Below are 20689 nucleotides of genomic sequence, written 5' to 3' on the forward strand. Positions count from 1 at the left end.
GCAACGCAGGTCTGTCCGAACACAACCAAATTCAAGGTTTCAATGTAATCATCCCCAAGTAGAATTTTCAAACTTGCCAGATATTCAAGAGCCGATAAGCAGCTGTTTACTTGAAAGTGGCTGAGTTGGCATCTATTAAATGCATGGGTATGTCAACCTATATTTTTCTTTTCTATTAACATGAGTATCAGGTATATCTATTGACCAGGGTAGGAAGGTGGCAACCCTAACTAGCAATTTCCATCAAGTAACCTAGCAGTTAGCTTCAGGTCAGAAAGAACCAGATCAGGGATGCCCAAAAAAAGGTGATTATGATGTACCAACAGATCTTGAGCTGGTCACGTTTTTAGGTATTCTATTCAGATTTATTTAACAGAGAGAAAACAGGCGCTATTTGTGTCAGTTCAACAATATGGCCTTTTTCAGTGTAGCACAACTACTTTTTCTATGACAATATGGCCACTAAGCCATAAACCTTTTAGGGTGGTACTTGCTCACTTCTATGAATATAGATAGGAATGTGTCTGTATTACTTATATTATAAATGGCTAAGAGGTTCTTTTTCTCGTGATTCCATTTATGTTCCCCTACAGCAGTACATAAGACCAGCAACACATCTGAGGTGCTTGGAAGCAAACCCTGGAGGTGCCTTGATCACTCCATAGGTAGGAAAACTATGTACAGATAAATACTCCACCAAGTGGAAAATTCGCACCTTCCCTGGCCCAGTGTGACTGAAGAAAATGTCTCTCTCAGAACAAGTTTGCAGAAAAATAACCATGTGGACATTTAGTTCTATTAAAACTGACGTATTCTTCTTGATTTTTGTAGAACATTTGTATAGAAACAAGCACTGTTTGTTAGGTTTAATCAACCCAAGAACTGCAATGACTGCACCTGCCCTACCTATTCTGTGTTAAAGGGGTCATTCACTGTATAGTTAATTTTTGGTACATCATAGAATGTCCTGCTTTTAGCAACTTTCAATTGGCCTTCATCTTATAAAAAAACCCAAAAACTTTAATTTCTCTATTTTCAGCTGTCAAATTGGGGTAACTGACCAGGACAACAAAAACCTAATGCTTTTTTTTAGGCTACCACTCTATTGTTATTGTATCTTTCTACAGTTAGGCCCATACATCTTTGGACAGAGACAACTTTTTTCTAATTTTGGTTCTGTACATCACCACAATGAATTTTAATTCAGTGGGTAGAACAAAAGGATTTCATAAAAATGTGAGGAACTAAAGCCTTTTTTAACACAATCACTTCATTTCAGAGGCTCAAAAGTAATTGGACAAATTAAAAAACTGAGAATAAAATGTTCATTTCTAATACTTGGTTGAACACTCTTTGCTGGCAATGACAGCCTGAAGTCTTGAACTCATGGACATCACCAGATTCTGGGTTTCCTCCTTTTTAATGCTCTGCCAGGCCTTTACTGCAGCGGCTTTCAGTTGCTGTTTGTTTGTGGGCCTTTCTGTCCCAAGTTTAGTCTTCAACAAGTGAAATTCATACTCAATTGGGTTCAGATCAAGTGACTGACTTGGCCATTCAAGAATATTCCACTTGTTTGCTTTAATAAACTCCTGAGTTGCTTTGGCTGTATGTTTTGGGTCATTTTCCATCTGTATTATGAAACGCCGCCTAATCAATTTGACTGCATTTAGCTGGATTTGAGCAGACCGTGTCTCTGAACACCTCAGAATTCCTTAGCAAAACTGTAAACACAGAAATGTGTTCAAACTTTCATAACCTGCCAAATTTTGTGGAATTAACATGGTAATTAGGGGGTGTGGCCACAAAATGGGCGTGATCAAACGTGCAACTTTTTTGTCCCCCTTTTTATTTCCAAAATGTTGGGAGGTATGCGCTTGTTTGGCTGTTGTGAAGGGGTTTCTCTTCACTGTGGAAATGATTCTGCATCATCCACTTATTAAATCATGCCACTTCCACCTAAGGAACATATCCAAAATACGATCATTTATCACCCAAGATGCTGCCAAAATTCTTATTCACTCTCTCGTCATATCACGTCTAGACTACTGTAACTCTCTTTTAATTGGCCTTCCCCTCTAGAGACTGTCACCTCTCCAGTCCATAATGAATACTGCTGCGAGGCTCATACACCTCAACAACCGCTCCTCCTCTGCCTCGCCATTCTGTCAATCCCTGCACTGGCTTCCGTTACCTTTCAGAATCAAATTCAAATTAATGACCCTGACATTCAAAGCACTTCATAACTCTGCCCCACCCTACATCTCTGAACTCCCCTCTATATACTCACCCAACCGCTTACTACGCTCCTCTACTGACCTGCTACTCAACTCTTCTCTCATTACCTCCTCACATGCTCGCATTCAAGACTTTGCAAGGGCTGCACCCCTCCTCTGGAACTCTCTCCCACGGTCTGTCCGACTTTCTCCCAACCCTTCTGCTTTCAAGAAATCTTTTAAAACGCACTTCTTTCGAAAATCCTACCCTCACTCTGCTTAACTACCAAATGCAACACCACATACAGTACCACATTTCTCACCCACCTAATTCGATCTTGCCCACTCCCACACCTTGTGTATTACTCCCTTCCCTTTAGAGTGTAAGCTCTTTCTGCATAGGGCCTTCCTCACCTTTTGTACCGGTATTGATTGTGATGTATGTAACTCCATATGTTCTATGTACATAATTCATGTGATTTAGTTGTATAAACACATTTATTTTACAGTGCTACGCAATATTTTGGCGCTATATAAATACGTTAATAATAAAATAATAAATTGTGTTAAAAAAAAGGCTTTAGTTCCTCACATTTTTATGTAATCTTTTTGTTCAACCCACTGAATTAAAGCTGAAAGTCTGCAGTACAACTGCATCTGAGTTTTTATTTAAAATTCATTGTGGTAATGTACAGAACCAAAATTAGAAAAAAAGTTGTCTCTGTCCAAATATTTATGGACCTAACTGTATACAGGACCTCACCTATTCATTTAACAGTCTCTCCTTCAAATCACTGCATGGTTGCTACAATAATTATACCCTAGCAACCAGATAGCTGCTGAACCAAAAGATGAATTAAAAAAACAAATAAAACCAAGAGATTTAACACGAGACTATCAATGCCTATAAGTTTATTTACACGTGAGCGAGGGTGCGACCGCTTCAATCTATTTGCCTAATGCGGGACATTGTTTATTTCTAAAACAAATGACGTCTGTATAAACCCATGGAAAGCAAATAATGCCCAACAATGGACCGTTTTAGCCGCGAAAATAAAACAACACAGGCGCGCTGCTCACTAGGCCCGGCACTAGAACATTCTGCGGTCGCTCCTACATAAACGTAATGTTCTAGTCTCCGCCCACATATTTTGACGTGTGTGACGCTTGTAACCCTTTCAGGAAAAAGCAGCCTTATATGGCGCGTTCGCAGTGGTGCTTCTTTTCTTGACGCTGCGGCCGCCGTAGAAAGAGGTGGGGCTTTGTGACAAAGCATCGGCGAAGGGGAGTGTCTATTGGTAGTGTGCTCTTCTCCGCCGGGTGGTGATCTATGAGCACGTTTTTGTTGGGTGCTCCCTGAAAGGAACAGAAAATGGAGGCTCCGCTAGCTGTTTTCGGGGAGCGAAGCACCGGGGAGGTTGTGAGGAGTCAGAATGGTAACTGTCTGTCTTGCATAAAACTCAAATGCTCCTTCTATCGTTCTATATATGAGTCATTCACCGCCGGCCCTGCAAAGCCTTCAGCCAATGGTTCGCACAAGCAATTGTCTAAGGGTCCGGCCACACTGGGTGTTTCTGCTTAACCGAGGCGCAAATACACCTGCTTATCCGCTAATGTTGCTGTTTGTGCTTCCCTGTTGTTTCCTAGTGACCCCCTAGGCCTAGTTTATAGGGAGAGTAGGTATTGCAGCAGCCAATGGGATTGCACATGGGCTTTCTATCTATAGGCAGTAAATACATAATAAAGACTAATCAGGGCAGTAGCCAAGTGTCCTACCCATAGTCTGGCAGTTTTAATGCCACTTTGTTCTTTTACTTAGACTCATTCTTCTTTTATTTTAATGAGAAAAGGCAGGCAGATGGGGCATTAGAGAACATAATCCCCATGTGATTGAAGGTTGGCACCAGTCAGGATGGGGGTTTAAAAAAAAAAAAAAAAAAACATTTAAATCGTGACATCCCTTAAAGGAGTACTTTTGTGTTAAAAATAAAAATGCACCAGTGCATTATACTCCTTTAGATTTAGAAGAATTGTGCTTAAAAAAATGTAGTGTTTCGGGCTGATTTATTGAATATTTCTGCAAAAACCCCTTATAATCCTTTCCACTTCCTGAATTCCCGGGCTGTGCAGGGGAGCCAATGATTCTGAGCTCACTGCACTATAGGACAGGAACCAATCAGCAGCTAACAGGACCTGGTAGGGAACTGAAGCCCGTCTGTGCTTGTGTGACTGCAGGGCTGTGATTGGCTGTCACCCTCCTACTGTGCTTCTGGCCACCCCTCATTTGATACACAGGCAGGGACCAGAGAACATCTATATTGGGGGATTACCCTAACCCGCCCACACCTGCCCGCATCCGCGCTTCCAGATTGCTTTTATAGACCTGTGCCGACACGCCCTGCCGATGACGTCACAAACGGGATGGGGTGAGCAAGCGAAGCGTCTATAAAAATCGAAGTCGGAAGCCAGCGTTTGATGGTGGTGGGCAGGGAGAGCCATAGAGGAGCTCAACCAGCCCGCCATCAGCGAAGATGCGTGCAAGGTCAGCCCGACCCACAGGTAAACCTACGGGTATCGGGCCAGCCCGCATATCAATTTATATGGAGCTCCAATAAAGGGGTGATTTTTTCTCTTTATTGTGTTTCTCCAACAAATACATACATTGAATATTCATATACTTCTCTAAGGCAGGGGTCCCCAAACTTTTTTGTTGCGAGGACCGGGTGGGCGAGGTCGGCAGCAAATTGGGACACACTGGCGTCCAATTTTGGCCTCGTTTTTGCGCACTGGGCTCGGCGGCCCAGTTCAGGAGTGTCAGCAGCCCGCTCTTGGCTCGGTGGTTGGGGACCCCTGCTCTAAGGAGTAAGATCTAAAATTAAAAGGGGCAATTTTTAAAGATATTTTTAGCACCATGTAAAAGCAACACCATATATTACTTATAATTGCCTACAAAATTAGGGTTTTTTAATTTATCCTATATGTCTGCTTTAAAATCTGTGTTTGGGAAAACGATATATTTAGCATTGTATTAAAGATGAGCTGTCCACCATGACCCCACCTAGCAGTCAGCCACTTCCTCTCGCTTGGTTTACTGTGCCTTCTCTATGGTTGGCTCTCCCATAGTTAATGGCAAATATATTCTCCATCGTCGGTGTTATACAGCTTCTTTGTAGGGTTTTGTGCATTATAAAAATATTTGAAGTCAGAAATATGTCACAATAAAAAAAGTACAGATTTTGGCTATTGTAGGGAGCACATTTACTATATTCACCATACTACATTGACTATAGGCCTGTTTGAAGTTGCCTGACCAGGAAATAGGCCAGAGGGTTGGATAGTTATAGAATATGACAATGTATCTGGATTACCAAGTAGCAATACATTTTTAAAGGGCAAGTCAGCCCCTAAAAGATTGCCTAGTAAAAGAAAACATAATTCTAAGCAACTTTGCTGTGTAACCTGAGCCTTTTCTCCTTTGAATTGCTGCCCCTATGGCTACACAGCAGCTTATTTATATAAACAATAGTAGTGTTTCTAAAGCAAACGCACCAGTTTTACCAGTGCAGGACAACACTGCTTTATATTTTTAAGAGCTGTAATAGACTGATTCACTTTGCTAAGAATTCCCATTTTAGTACCGCTTTTTTCGTTTCTCCAAATAAGCGGCTATGCTAATGGGAAAGAATAAGCTCTCTGCTATAGTCTGAAGGGGAATGTGAAATGTATGTAACTTCTTCTACATGAAATGGCAGAACAGAAATGGATAAATGTGTATTGTGATGACCCTCCTAGGTACAAGTATAGAATTTGTTTTCCAGAATGCTTGAGACCTGGGGTTTTCTGGATAATGGATCTTTCTGTAATTATGATCCCCATACCTTGCCTACTAGAAAATCTTGTAAACCTTAAATAAACTCAATAGTCTGCTTTTGCTTCCAATAAGGATTAATGGTATCTTAGTTGGGATCAAGTACAAGGTACTGTTTTATTATTACAGAGAAAAATGGAATCATTTTTGAAAATTTTGATTATATGGATAAAAATGGAGTCTGTGGGAGATGGCCTTTCCGTAATTTGGAGCTTTCTGGATAACCGGTTTCCTGCTAACTTATCCTATACCTGTACTAGAATTGAATGCTTTCATAAATCCTGTCTAATCAGCTTTGGCGTAAAATAAATGAATGCTCAAAGAGAACTAAACCTGAATCAAAAATAGGCGAATTCTCTTCCACATTATGATTTGTATATATAAACAATGTGAAATCATAAAACAATTCTAAAAAGATATTAATTCAGATTATAATGCTGTGTGTGTGTGTGTGTGTGTGTGTGTGTGTGTGTGTGTGTGTGTGTGTGTAGCACAGTGAGCATGTGCGGTGTCATGAAATTATGACCTAATGATGCAAGTGATGGGGGGCACTGCTGTGGAGAACTTTGAATATTAGGGCTGCTAGGCCTCTGGCCTGGTACAGTAAACTCCGTATATAAATGCAGCATCTCTAGCCATTTTCTTTTTTTAGGCTTCAGTTCTCCTTTAAATAAGGTGTTGGTCTGTGATGCTGTAATGCAAACATGTCAAAAACACAAGACTTGCTTTTAGGTGGCTTTTTATCTTTTCTTATGACTTATTTTAGTTCAGAAATTTCTCCATCTTTGTCTTTCCAGTTATGGCAGCTGCTTCCATCGCAAATATTGTCAAAAGTTCACTTGGTCCAGTTGGTCTCGATAAAATGCTGGTGGATGATATTGGTGTAAGTATCACTTTGTTTAATTATCATACAGATGGGCTATATTGTTGAACCCAACACAGCTGCTACTGGCGCCACGAAATGTCCACTATAACTGTATACTTTGGCACTACAGTGAGTACAGGTATGGGACCTGTTCTCCAGAATGCTCGGGACCTGGGGCTTTCCGGATAATAGATCTTTTTATATTTGGATCTTCATACCTTAAGTCTACTAGAAAACCATGTAAACATTAAATAAACCCAATAGGCTGGTTTAGCCTCCAATAAGAATTAATTATATCTTAGTTTGGATCAAGTACAAGGTATTGTTTTATTATTACAGAGAAAAAGGAAATCATTTTTAAAAATGTGTATTATTTGGATAAAATGGAGTCTATGTGAGAAGGCCTTTCCGTAATCCGGAGCTTCCTGGAGATTGTATTTCCGGATAATGGATCCCATACCTGTAGGAGAATAACCATCTCTCACTGCTCATCCTGGCCCCCTGCCTTCATAGGATGAGGGAATATATGCTGTATTAGGCCCATATTATTTTAATGAACAGATGAAGGCTGGTCTTGTCGTTGTGCTGGTGAAGTGATTTTTCTTTACTCTGCTGTTCATAAATTAATTATCCTCCATTGATTTTGGGTAGTTTCTGGTTTCTTGCATCTCTGTACTAACGGTTGCCTTGTAATACTGAATACAATGCAAACGTCTTATTAAAGCAAATGTCATCTGTAGGTTCTGCACTTGACAGTTTTCATTTGTCTCTGCTAGGATGTGACCATTACAAATGACGGTGCAACTATTCTGAAGCTGTTGGAAGTGGAGCACCCTGCAGCCAAAGTACTTTGCGAGCTAGCAGATCTCCAAGACAATGAAGTTGGAGATGGCACAACATCAGTTGTAAGTTTATTTGTAACATATTTAAAACTCAAATTATCTTTAATGACCTGAATATACAGTGAACATTTTTAAGTCCATGATTAGAGGTGTCCCTCTGTAGGCTTCAGACTTGCTATTTGAGGGTCTGGGTAAAACTGGCAGTTGAAAACTTCAATATTAGATGGTTTTGACCTTGATATATATTATGGGATGTGCAGTAGAAAATTAAAGGGAGTGTTCACCTTCCAAACACTTTTTCAGTTCAGTTTTCATATTTTTCACCATAAACAAAGAATTTTTTAAATTGCTTTCCATCTAATATTTTTTACCGGTTTCCCAAAATGTGTCTCTAGTGTTTCAGTCTGGCAGTTCAGTGATCCAGGAGCATTCTGAACTGTTAAAATGTGCTACATTTAGTTGATACATTTCTCAGTAGTATCTGTGGAATATTAGCAACTATTGTATCAATTCTAACAGTTGCCTTTAATGAAACTCAGGGATTCTGCTCAGCAGGGACAAAGATAACAAATGAATCAACTAATGTATTAATTTAGAACAGTTAAAGCAGTGGTGGCCAGGCTTTTTTACACTGGGATCTACTCTCGACACCCATTTTGTGACCACACCCCCTAATTACCCTCCTTGCTTGCTGCTCTCAGCCCTCCATGCCTGTAGCCTGCCCTCCCTTCCCCTCTGTGTCCGTGCTTGTTGCAGCCATTCCTACCCTCTGTGTCCGTGCCTGTAGCCTGCCCTCCCTTCCCCTCTGTGTCTGTGCCTTTAGCCTGCCCTCCGCGCTTGTAGCTGGCCCTCCCTTCCTTCCCCTCTGTGTCGGTGCCTTTAGCCTGCCCTCCGCGCTTGTAGCTGGCCCTCCCTTCCTTCCCCTCTGTGTCGGTGCCTTTAGCCTGCCCTCCGTGCTTGTAGCTGGCCCTCCCTTCCTTCCCCTCTGTGTCCGTGCCTGTAGCCTGCCCTCTCTTCCTTCCCCTCTGTCTGTCCTTGTTGCAGCCCTCCGTTCCCCTCTGTGCGTGCCTGTAGCCTGCCCTCCCTTCCTTCCCCTCTGTGTCCTTGCTTGTTGCAGCCCTCCCTTCCCCTCTGTGTCCGTGACTGTAGCCTGCCCTCCGTGCCTGTAGCTGGCCTTCCCTTCCTTCCCCTCTGTGTCCGTGCTTGTTGCAGACTGCCCTTTTCTGCTCTTACCCCTCCCTTCTGCCCTCTTTTCCTCTGAGCCCAGCCAGCCGTCTCTTGCTCAGATGCCAGGGCCCCAGGTCGCTGTCTACCAGGAACATGATGGGGATCTACTGGTAAACCGCGATCAACGTCCTGGGCACCCCTGAGTTAGTCGGTGAGCCTGTAACCAACTAAACTGAAAAAAAGTGTTTGAAGGTGATCAACCCCTTTAAAGGAAGTTTTGGGTTTTTGCATTTGATTTCAGGCATACCTTCAGTTGTATTAGTGCAAATAAATTAAATTCATACGCTTGGTTTAAAAACATTACATACAGCTTAGGTAATATTAACGACACAAGCTAAATAAATAGTACTTGTAGGATGGACCACCATTTTGCTCTTTTTTTACTCTTACTACTCCCTCCTCAAAATCAGAATTGTTTACACAGATATGAGCTCTTATAATAACTTATAATACTATCCCACCCACAGCTTCAGCCTGTGCATTGAATTTAGAAACCAGGAAATATTCATTATATGGAGTGTTGAACATGTGAAGGGTAAATTGTCTTTTTGCACAATTGCTTTGAAGGGTTAAACATTTTTAAATATCCACATTTTTATTGTTAAGTGTAAGAAATAACCAAAAGCTTTAATTATGGACATATTATTTTCAGCCCATGCCCTGTTTATTTAATACCTGTTGAGCATATGTTGGCATATATGGGACCTTTAGTGTTATAAATTCATTGACCTGCTAAATAAATATTTTAATAACTGGAAGTTACCTTTCTTTGTCCAGGTTATCATTGCTGCAGAGCTGCTGAAAAATGCAGATGAGCTGGTGAAACAAAAAATCCACCCTACATCTGTTATCGGAGGTTACCGTCTTGCATGCAAGTGAGTATCTCTAATGTAGTCGGCGCACTTTCATTGTACTTACTGCAAGCGTTTCTGTTGTTTAGCACAAGAAACTTAAACAAATAAATGTTAAATGAAACTTTTGCCTTACTTTCAAATTATGAATTGAATAAGGCGTTATTCATACAAAAAGATTGTGGATGGTTCACCTTTAAGAGCTGTTAAATAAAAAGGTAAAGTAGAACTGAGGCTATTCATGTGAGATCTGATCAAAATAGTTGTAGCATGTGGTAAATGTTTTTTTTTTTTTGTTTCCTGTTGATTAGGGAAGCAGTTCGATACATCAATGAAAACCTTACTATTAATACCGATGAACTTGGAAAAGACTGTCTACTAAATGCTGCAAAAACATCAATGTCTTCAAAAATTATTGGAGTGTATCCTTTATTATAATGCATTATTAGGGACGACTAGTGTATTTACTGGCACATAGGTGTTTCTGAAGTAAGCTTCTCTTCTCCAGGCATCTGCTTCTGTTTGCTCTTTAATGGAGTCGGTCACCTTCAAGTTAACTTTTAGTATATTATAGAATGGACTATTCTAAGCAACTTTTCAATTGGTCTTTATTTTTAATCATATTTTCTAGTTGTTTGCCTTCTTCTGCTCTAGCTAATTCATACTACACTTGGATTTAAAAAACCTTAACTCTAAGGCTCAGTGACAGTGATTTTTTTTCTACCATGGTTGTTGATGCGGCTCTTGCTGTAAAATTTGTAGATCCCAGGGGCCAAGCCCGGTACCCTATCAACTCTATCAATGTCCTTAAGGCCCATGGGAGAAGCCAAAAAGAAAGTATATTGGTCAATGGATATGCACTTAACTGCATTGTGGGCAGCCAAAGTGAGTATTGGGACTTCAAGATCACATAATAAAGGTTTAAAATACTTTAATTATCTTTAAAGGGATTCTGTCATGATTTTTATGATGTAGTTTTTATTTCTAAATTACACTGCAAAATATTCACTGTACAATATAAAAGTTCAGTCCTGAACCAACCAATGTATGTATTTTTAGTTATAATATTGTTGTGTAGGCAGCCATCCATGTTGCCTGGTCATGTGCTTTCAGAGCCAGTGCTGCACTATGGAACTGCTTTCTGGCAGGCTGTTGTTTCTCCTACTCAACGCAACTGAATGTGTCTCAGTGGGACCTGGATTTTACTAGTGAGGACTGTTCTTGGATCTACCAGGGAGCTGTTCGCTTGTGTTAGGGTAAGGGCACACCGGCAGATTCAGCTAAAATGTAAATTGGCACCATTCATTTTTGGAAGTCTCCTGGGCGACATCAGAAAACGAATCGCGCCGAGTGCCATCCCGACAGTGATTTACATTTTAGCCGGCGGGGAGGCAGTTTGGGGAGAATAGTCGCCCCGAAGAAGAGGAGTCTAATCTCACTGAATCTGCCTGTGTGCCCTGACCCCAAGTGTTGAGACACACAGGCAGATTCTGCCTTCGCGTGTCTTCCCGTCTGCTATAATGAAAAGTCGACTGTGTTAAAGCACATGCGCGCTTCGTTTTCCGAAGTCGCCCGGAGTTTCCTCGTGAGGCAACTTCGGGCGACTTCGGATAACAAATCGCCACGCGTGGTTTAGCACAGGCGACTTTTCATTATAGCGGATGGGAAGACCTGCAAAGGCAGTTCGGGGAGATTATCACCCAGACGAAGAGGCGATTAGTCGCCAGGCGACTAAATCTCCACGAATCTGCCTGTGTGTCTCAACCCTTAGAGAGCTGCTATCTGGTTACCTTCCCATTGTTCTGTTGTTATGCTGCTGGGGGGGAAAGGGAGGGGGGTGATATCACTCCAACTTGCAGTAAAGAGTGACTGAAGTTTATCAGAGCACAAGTCACATGACTGGGGGCACCTGGGAAACTGACAATGTGTCTAGCCCCATGTCAAATTTCAAAGTTAAATGTAAAAAAATCTCTTTGCTCTTTTGAAAAAATGATGTCAGTGCAGATTTCTGCTGGAGTAGCACTAACTAACAGTATCCCTTAAAAGTTATGAATATCCTATTACTTTGCAGCACCTTATGTCCTGCAAATGACATTCCCTTGGTGGTCAGGGCCCTTCTTGCTATATATCAAGGTTACAGATGTAGAAAAAAAAATCTTCAGCCAAAGTTTCAAAAAGATCTAGGACAAAAAATAAGGTTCCTTACCCTAACTGACCTTCAAGATGGACTTTGTCATAAATTTTACCCTAATTTTTATTCATGTCAAGCTCCTCCCCGTCATTGTTTAACGCTGTTTAGTCTGTATCTTCTAACTTTCGCTTTATTTCATCCCCTAGCAATATAGGGTTTAGTATTTGTTACAAATACACTTGTCTCATGCCAGCTCAAACATTCGTTTCTACTTTGATTGTTAAAGGAGACATTTAGTGTAAAAAATAAATAAATAAATATAAGAATGTACCAGTATCTTATACTCATTTAGATATAGAAGTATTGTTTCAGACTGATTTATTGAATATTTCTGCAAAATCCCTAATAATTCCTCCCTTCTCTTCCTGCTCCCTGAATTCCCAGGCTGTGCAGGGGCTCTCAGCTCACTGCACTGTAGGACAGGAACCAATTAGCAGCTAGCAGGACCTGATAGGGAACCGAAGCCTGTTTTGTGCTTGTGTGACTGCCAGACTGTGATTGGCTGTCCCCCTCCTACTGTGCTTCTGGCAGGGACCGTTGGGACATGCCCACCCCTCATTTGAAACAGGGACCAGAGAAAATCTATATGGAGCTCCAATAAAGGGGCTATTTTTTAAAGATAATTTTTAACACCATATACCACTTATAGTTGCCTACAAAATTAGGGTTTTTTTTTTTCATTTATCCTATGTCTCCTTTAAAATAAAATGATTTTTATTAATAGGAGATTTTGCACATTCTGCTTCCAGGTATGACTAAAAGGATTTTAAATGCAAAAATCGCCTGTCTTGACTTCAGTTTGCAGAAAACTAAAATGAAACTCGGTGTCCAGGTGATTATTTCAGACCCGACGAAATTGGACCAAATCAGGCAAAGGTATTGGCGTGTGTGTGTATACACAAAAATGATCATATCTGTCTATTTGCCTGTTGCTTTTGTTTTTTTTCTGTTTAGATATTGCTTTCCTGTTAAACCATTGATCCCAAGTTTACCTCTTCTTCCCATTTCATTTACTGCCATGCATTATATAGTTGTGTGAGCGGTTATACGCGTGGGAAAAAGCATCATGTTTCCTGCTCATCATAGTGAGCTAGTGTTAGTCTTCTTCACTATCTGAGCAGGGATGGACACAAACATTTTCTGCTTACAGGATTGTACATATTAAATGGATTTCCCCTTTCGCTTATATAGGTATAGATCCTTGTATGTGATCTGTTAACCGGAATCCCATAATCCAGAAAGCTCCATTTTATCTGAATAATCCTAATTTTTTTTTTTTTTTTAAATGATTTCCTTTTTCTCTGTAATAATAAAACGGTACCTATACTTGATCCAAACTAAGATATAATTAATCCTTATTGGAAGCAAAACCAGCCAACTGGGTTTATTTAATGTTTACATGATTTTCTCGTAGACTTAAGGTATGAAGATCCAAATTACGGAAAGATACGTAATTTAGAAAATACCAGGCCCCGAACATTCTGGATAACAGGTCCTATACCTGTATCTTGATAAAGCATATTAGGGATCTTGATTGGTTACTGCTCTGTGTCTTTGGATTCTCAAATACACCTAAAAATCCACACAAGATTCTGCTATGGAAACGGGTCCAGGTGTCGTTCTCTCTAACTTGTCGAATATTTGGGACAGTGCAAGGAGAGAAGTTAATAGTTATCTGTTATGAAGTTGTACGGACTTGCCAGTCGCACTGTACATAACTGTTGGTGGTTTGTGAATTTCCTATATGAACTAGTATTTAAATGTGCCACTTTTGTTGCTGCCCAAAACCTGCTTCTCCCTGCAAGACCCTTTGTAAATGTTATTGGAAAGTTTATCAAATCACAGACTGCAAAGGTCTTCTGTAGCGTAAAGGGGTGGTTTGCCTTTCAGTTAACTTATAGCACGGTCAATTCGAACTAACTTCTCAAATGGTTGTCATTTTGTTTTTTTATAGTTTTTGATAGGGATGCACATAATAATGTGCATATGCAAATTAGGATTCGGTATCTTTCGTGAAGGATTCAGGGGTTCGACCGATTCCAAAATAGAGAATTCGGTGCATCCCCAGTTTTTTTAAATTATTTTCATTCTGCTTATGACTTTTCAGCTTTCAAATGGGGGTCACAGACCCCCTCTAAAAAAACAAATGCTCTGTAAGGCTACAAATGTATTGTTATTGCTACTTTTTATTACTCCTCTTTCTATTCAGGCCTCTATTATTCATATTCCAGTCTCCTATTCAGATCAATGCATGTTTACTAGGGTCATTTAGATCCAGATTGCTGAAATTACAAACTGGAGAGCTGCTGACGAAAAGCTAAATAACCCAAAAACCACAAATAATAAAAAATGAACTGCAAATTGCCTCAGAATATCACTCTCTACATCATACTAAAAGTTTTCTCAAATCTGGACAGCCCCTTTAATTGTCAGGGCACACAGGCAGATTGGGGGAGATTAGTCACCCGGTGACAATCTCTTCTACGGGGCGACTAATCTCCCCAAACTGCCTTTCTGCCAGCTAAAATGCAAAATCGCCAGCGTGATGGCATTCGGTGCAATTCGTTTTCCGAACTCCTCCGAAGTTTCCTTGTGAGGCAACCCTTAGACGACTAAGGAAAACAAATCGCACCGAGTGCCATCGCACCGGCGATTTGCATTAGTCGCCCCAAAGAAGAGGAGATTTGTCGCCAGGCGACTAATCTCCCCGAATCTGCCTGTGTGCCTGACCCTAAATGCTGCCAGTGAACAGGTGAAGCCTGTGAGTGAATATTCATGCCTAGCGCTGTTAGTATGATAGTGACATTATTTGTTTTCTCATAGAGAGTCTGATATCACTAAAGAGAGGATCCAGAAGATCTTGGCAACTGGAGCCAATGTTATACTCACTACCGGTGGAATTGATGATATGTGTCTGAAATATTTTGTGGATGCTGGAGCAATGGCTGTGCGCAGAGTTCTGAAGAAAGACTTAAAGTGCATTGCTAAAGCAACTGGAGGTATGTTTTGTCTAGAAAGGCACAAATGCATTCTCACATATCTTATTCAGTTATTCTAAACCAGCTATTATCTGTCTGTAACTAATCCAGAAAACCTGCTGTTCTTTCTTCACTTCGCCACTCCAGCAAAAAAAAAAAAAGGTGCAAGACTTTGCTTTTGGGACATCTTATCTACTCCATATTGATTATTCTTCTAATTTGCTTTAATGCCTATACAGGTATGGGGTCTGTTATCCAGAAAACTCCAGATTACAGAAAGGCAGTCTGCCATAGACTCCATTGTATCCAAATTTTTAAAAAGGATTTCCTTTTTCTGTGTAATAATAAAACCGTACCTTGTACTTGATCCCAACTAACATATAATTAATCCTTAATGGAAACAAAACCAGCCTATTGGGTTTATTTAATGTTTAAATGATTTTCTAGTAGACTTGAGGTATAAATTACGGAAAGATCTGTTATCCGGAAAACACTAGGTCCCATACCTGTATATATGCAGCACACACTTGTACCACATTAGAGCAGTTTTTCCATTTAAGGTGGCCATACACGGGCAGACAAAGCTGCCGATTTCGGTCATTTGGACCAGCTTATCTGCCCGTGTATGGGGGCTTCCGACGGGTCTTCCCGATCGATATCTGGCCACGATATCGCTCGGGAAGGTTTGATTTTTAACCGACCGACCCATCGGAGCCCCTTGGCGCATCGTAATTCGATCGTTTGGCCATACGGCTGAACGTTCGAATTACCCCTGATATAGCCATGCCGTTAGTGGCATATCGGGGAAAGATCTGCTCGTTTGGCGATGTTGCCAAACAAGCAAATCTTTGAGTCTATGGCCACCTTATGTCTACCTGGAAGAATTCACTGCATTCTGCTGGGATGGAAATACAGTTACATGACAAAGTCTATGTCTTTATCATATGTTATCTAAATCCGTTTTCCAGAGCTAAACTACAAAATATTACATTGCTTCAGGAGCTAGTAAACTCACTATTTCTTACTAAATCTTCCTTTTAATCAATCCAACAGCTACTCTGTTATCAACCCTTGCAAACCTGGAGGGAGAAGAGAGCTTTGAAGCTTCCATGTTGGGGCAGGCAGAGGAAGTTGTACAAGAGCGTATATGCGACGATGAGCTGATTCTTGTCAAAAAGTAAGTGCTCTCCATGTAATTAAGGGCTTATCAAACAGAAATGATTCCCATTTATTTACTGTCATGAAAGTCCGTGTCATGTGCAGTTATACGCGTGGGATAAAGTAACAATTGGTCTCTGAAATTGAGAAGCATTTGAAAATTGCTTATTTCAGATCTCGGAGGCTGAACAGGATTTCCTTGTAGATTTTACTACTTATTCCTGGATTTTATCTTTATCTAAAAAATGGCAAATAGCATTGTGAATCACAGAGTTGTTATGATGATGCATCAAAGCTAAATGAGCAGCTCAGAGATAGAGTTGTGGAATTTACTCCAGCAGTAAACAAACCACATGTGCCTTTAGCCAGACTCTCTGCTTTGCTCCTTTCACATTCCGTATAAATGGTAGCCTCCTAAAATACCTTTTCTTACAGAGGACCACAGAGAAGAGCAGGATCAGTTGTACAGGTATGGGATCTGTTATCCGAAAACTCGTTATCTAGAATCTTACGATTATTGGAATGAACATTTCCCATAAAATCAAAAAATCCAAATTTTTAAAAAGGATTTCCTTTTTCTCTGTAATAATAAAACAGTACCTTGTACTTGATCCCGACTAAGATATAATTAATCCTTATTGGAGGCAAAACCAGCCTATTGGGTTTACTTAATGTTTCCATGATTTTCTAGTAGGCTAAAGCTGGCCATAGACGCAAAAAATCTGATCGCACGAATCGAGGATTCGTACGATTTTCAACCTGTGGGTGGAGAGCCGACATTTTTCGTACGGCGGAGATCGGTCAGGTTAAAAGAATTCTCTCGGCTGTTGATATCTCTGCGTGTATTGCCGATCGTACGATTTTCAGTGGGAGACTGTCACTAGCTTTTGTCGGACATAACTTTCGTACGATTGCTGTCAGGGACAGAACATCGGCTGATCTGTTCTTTTACTACTTTATTTGATCGGAATGGTTAGTGGCAGGTCGGGAGATGGGGAAGTCTGATCGTAAGTTGATTCGTACAATCGGATCTTTGCGTCTGTGGTCAGCTTTACTTATGAAATCCAAATTACGGAAAGATCCCTTATCTTGGAAAACCCCAGGTCTCGAGCATTCTGGATAACTGTTTCCATACCTGTACCTGCTGCCTATGCCCCCTCTGCTGTAACTGCTGTTTTGTTTCAGAGAGACAGAGAGAGAGAGAGACCCATCAGTATTTGTTTTTGATACCTGCTAACCCCCACTCCTGTTTTCTCACAGCACCAAGGCAAGGACATGTGCTTCCATCATCCTGCGTGGAGCCAACGACTTCATGTGTGATGAGATGGAACGTTCTGTTCATGATGCTTTATGTGTGGTAAAGAGAGTTCTGGAATCCAAGTCTGTGGTGCCAGGCGGGGGTGCTGTGGAAGCTGCTCTTTCCATTTACCTGGAAAACTACGCCACTAGCATGGTACGTCTCTTTCATCTCTAGCACCATAATATGTATGAATTTCACTTTAAAATCAAAGCATATATAACCAAATAAAAAAATAAACTTAAAGGCTAAAATTTAAAATCAAAGAATAAATAATAATATTTATATATACAATAAATAAAGAAAAAAATAACTATGTAAAGCCGTATTGTTAACTGTGTGAAATTGCTATCGCTGTATCTGTAACACTTTCCTCCAATTGTTCCGTTTCAATGGAATCGGCTGCGTTTTTACAGAACAACCCTGGAAGCAGTGTCAGATTGGTGTCTGTGTATTCTCCTTTGGCAGTAAAGTCTGACTATCCACAGTATGAATTCTAACCTGGTATTCATCTTAAGGGCAGAGACACACGTTCAGATTCAGGGAGATTAATCATCCGTCGACAAATCTCTTCTTCGGGGCGACTAATCTCCCACAACTGCCTCCTGCCGGAGATTCACATTCTAGCACTCGCAGCGCTTCAGTCGCTCGAATTTTGCTCGTTCGGGTGACCTTGGAAGCGCACCGATTGCCATCCCGCTGGCGGGAGGCCGTTCGGGGAGATTAGTCGCTCCGAAGAAGAGATTTTTCGTGTGTCTCTGCCCTTAAGGGGTGGTTTAACTTTTAGTATGGTTTAAAATGGCCAATCCTAATCATCTTTTCAATTGGTCTTCTTTATTATTATTATTATTTTTTATTTATTATTTGCCTTCTTTGGACTCTTTCCAGGTTTGAAAATGGGGGGTCACTAACTCCATCTAACAAATGCTCTGTAAGGCTACACATTTTTATTGATACTTTTTTTTTGACTCCTCTTTCTATTCAGGCCTCTCCTATTCATATTCCAGTCTCTTATTCAAATCAATGCATGGTTGCTAGGGTCACTTGGCCTAGCAACCAGATTGCTGAAATTGCAAACTGAAGGACTGCTGAATAAAAAAAACACAAATAATAAAAAATGAAATTGTCTCAGAATATCACTCTATATCATACTCAAAGTTAACTCCAAGGGGAACAACCCCTTTAAACTGACTGGTCAGAATTGCATTTACTTGATCCTATAATTAAGACTGTGGCACACCAAGGGACCTGGTTTTCTGTTTTTGTTTTTTTAATCTAACACAGTTTGATAAATAGCTGCCCAGTAAATATAGAAATGCTCCTAGTTTTGTCACTATTCTAGAGTGTTTTTTGGTATAAAGATACAATACTTTGCATTCTGTTGTGCATTGATATATCTGTTGTTCTAATTTTAATGGGTTGCCCTATATCTGACAAAGACCCTTGTATGTAGGTCTGTGAATGGTATAAAGTGCTATGATCTTTCAGCTGTGCCAGTCTTTCATAGGCTCCAACTGTTTTCATCATTTCAGGGCTCTCGGGAACAGCTGGCGATTGCAGAGTTTGCTAGAGCGCTTCTGGTAATTCCAAAAACCCTAGCAGTGAATGCTGCCCAGGACTCCACTGACCTTGTTGCCAAGCTTCGGGCTTTCCACAATGAAGCTCAGGTCAACCCAGAGCGCAGGAATCTGAAGTGGTAAGAAGTGTTTGATGCAAATTCCAGCATGAATACCGTGTACTTGTTTAATAGAAATTGGATGGAACATGGAATCGGTTGTTGCAAGAGAATCACAAATCTGCCAGATTCAAGCTAATCACTGATTGGTTGCTATGGGTTACACATTTGCCCAGTGTTTATAAATGAACCCCCCCCCTGATTCCTGTGCTCCACAATACAGAGGTATGTGATGATTAGTCGGAGGCTGTTTTGCATTGGAGACAAAAATTGTGTGTGTGCCATTGCCATAAAGGTGTTTGTGCACAGTTTGTCTATTTTAAGTAAGTCGTGAACCAATACCCGCAGTGGAAACAATTTTAGCAAATTTAGCTTTTTTCAGGGCTTCATTGGATTTCTGACTTCAGTCAAGTGACTAAATAAGACATTTCTTTATTGCAGGATTGGACTTGACCTGCTTAATGGAAAACCACGTGATAACAAGCAGGCTGGCGTCTTTGAGCCGACTTTAGTGAAGACAAAGAGTCTGAAGTTTGCTACAGAAGCCGCCATTACTATTCTGAGAATTGATGACCTAATTAAACTGCTGCCTGAGGCTAAAGAAGAGAAGGGAAAGTACCATGAAGCAGTGCAGTCTGGGTCAATTGAAAATTAATAGGTCCTCCTGCATTTCTTTTTTACTACTATTATTTATAACACATCTGTTTTCATTGTCTATCCTGCACTTGTTGGGTCTTGCACCTAACCCTAATCATACAGAAATAAAAGCAAAGTGACAACCTACCTTACCCTGCCAACGTTTCTCTGAGTTTATTTTAGATTTATTTATGGGCAGGGCAGGCTCTTCCTATTCCTGAACTTTTTTTTTTAATATTAGTGTGTAGGCAGCCATCTTGGGACATTGTGCCTGGTCATGTGATTTCAGAAACAGCCAGCACTTTAGGATGGAACTGCTCTCTGGCAGGCTGCTGTTTCTCCTACTCAATGTAACTGAATGTGTCTCAGTGGGACTTGGCTTTTACCATTGAGTGTTGTTCTTAGATCTACCAGGCAGCTGTTATCTTGTGTTAGGGAGCTGTTATCTCATTAACTTCCCGTTCTTCTGTTAGGCTGCTAGGGGGGAAGGGAGGGGGATGATATCACTTCAACTTGCAGTACAGCAGTAAAGAGTGACTCAAGTTTATCAGAGCACAAGTCACATGACTGGGGGAAACTGACATGTCTAGTTATACGAACAAACAAATGTTTATGCAAGGCACTCTGGTATGCCACGAATGGATCAAACCAAAAGATTAATAAAATTGAAAACCTTTATTGTGCAAACATCTCTTGCATGACTAATTTCGTGTCGTGCCTCTGGGACACATCATAGGCTATTATTGTCTAGCCCCATGTCAGATTTCAAAGTTAAATATAAAAAAATATGTTTGCTCTTTTGAGAAATCGATTTCAGTGCAACATTTTGTTGGAGCAGCACTATTAACTGATGCGTTTTAGAAAAAAAAATGTTTCCCATGACCATAT

General features: G+C 40.6%; 1 protein-coding gene and 1 non-coding gene across 2 annotated transcripts; both read left to right on the top strand.

Moving 5' to 3' along the window:
- The first annotated feature begins 3541 nt into the window (after positions 1–3541).
- Positions 3542–19948, top strand: tcp1.L (t-complex 1 L homeolog). The gene is made up of 12 exons (NM_001086097.1): positions 3542–3649; positions 6879–6964; positions 7723–7851; positions 9793–9890; positions 10178–10288; positions 10570–10751; positions 12807–12933; positions 14881–15056; positions 16089–16212; positions 17454–17646; positions 19023–19186; positions 19607–19948. Exons 1-12 carry the CDS (start codon positions 3586–3588, stop codon positions 19818–19820), a joined length of 1668 nt encoding a protein of 555 aa, NP_001079566.1. The 5' UTR covers positions 3542–3585; the 3' UTR covers positions 19821–19948.
- Positions 5836–5976, top strand: LOC121394001. The gene has a single exon (XR_005961461.1). It is a non-coding gene; the product is annotated as a small nucleolar RNA SNORA29 (small nucleolar RNA).
- Positions 19949–20689: the final 741 nt, after the last annotated feature.

Source organism: Xenopus laevis, chromosome 5L (assembly GCF_017654675.1).
Source record: "Xenopus laevis strain J_2021 chromosome 5L, Xenopus_laevis_v10.1, whole genome shotgun sequence".
In the NCBI taxonomy this organism is placed as follows: Eukaryota; Metazoa; Chordata; class Amphibia; order Anura; family Pipidae; genus Xenopus; species Xenopus laevis.

Excerpts from the sequence above, each read along its gene's own strand:
- tcp1.L (NM_001086097.1), top strand. The coding sequence starts at position 3,586 with ATGGAGGCTCCGCTAGCTGTTTTCGGGGAGCGAAGCACCGGGGAGGTT. Across the intron at positions 10,289-10,569 it reads TCTTCAAAAATTATTGGAGT|TGACAGTGATTTTTTTTCTA; the intron begins GTATCCTTTATT and ends TCTAAGGCTCAG. Across the intron at positions 19,187-19,606 it reads GAGCGCAGGAATCTGAAGTG|GATTGGACTTGACCTGCTTA; the intron begins GTAAGAAGTGTT and ends TCTTTATTGCAG.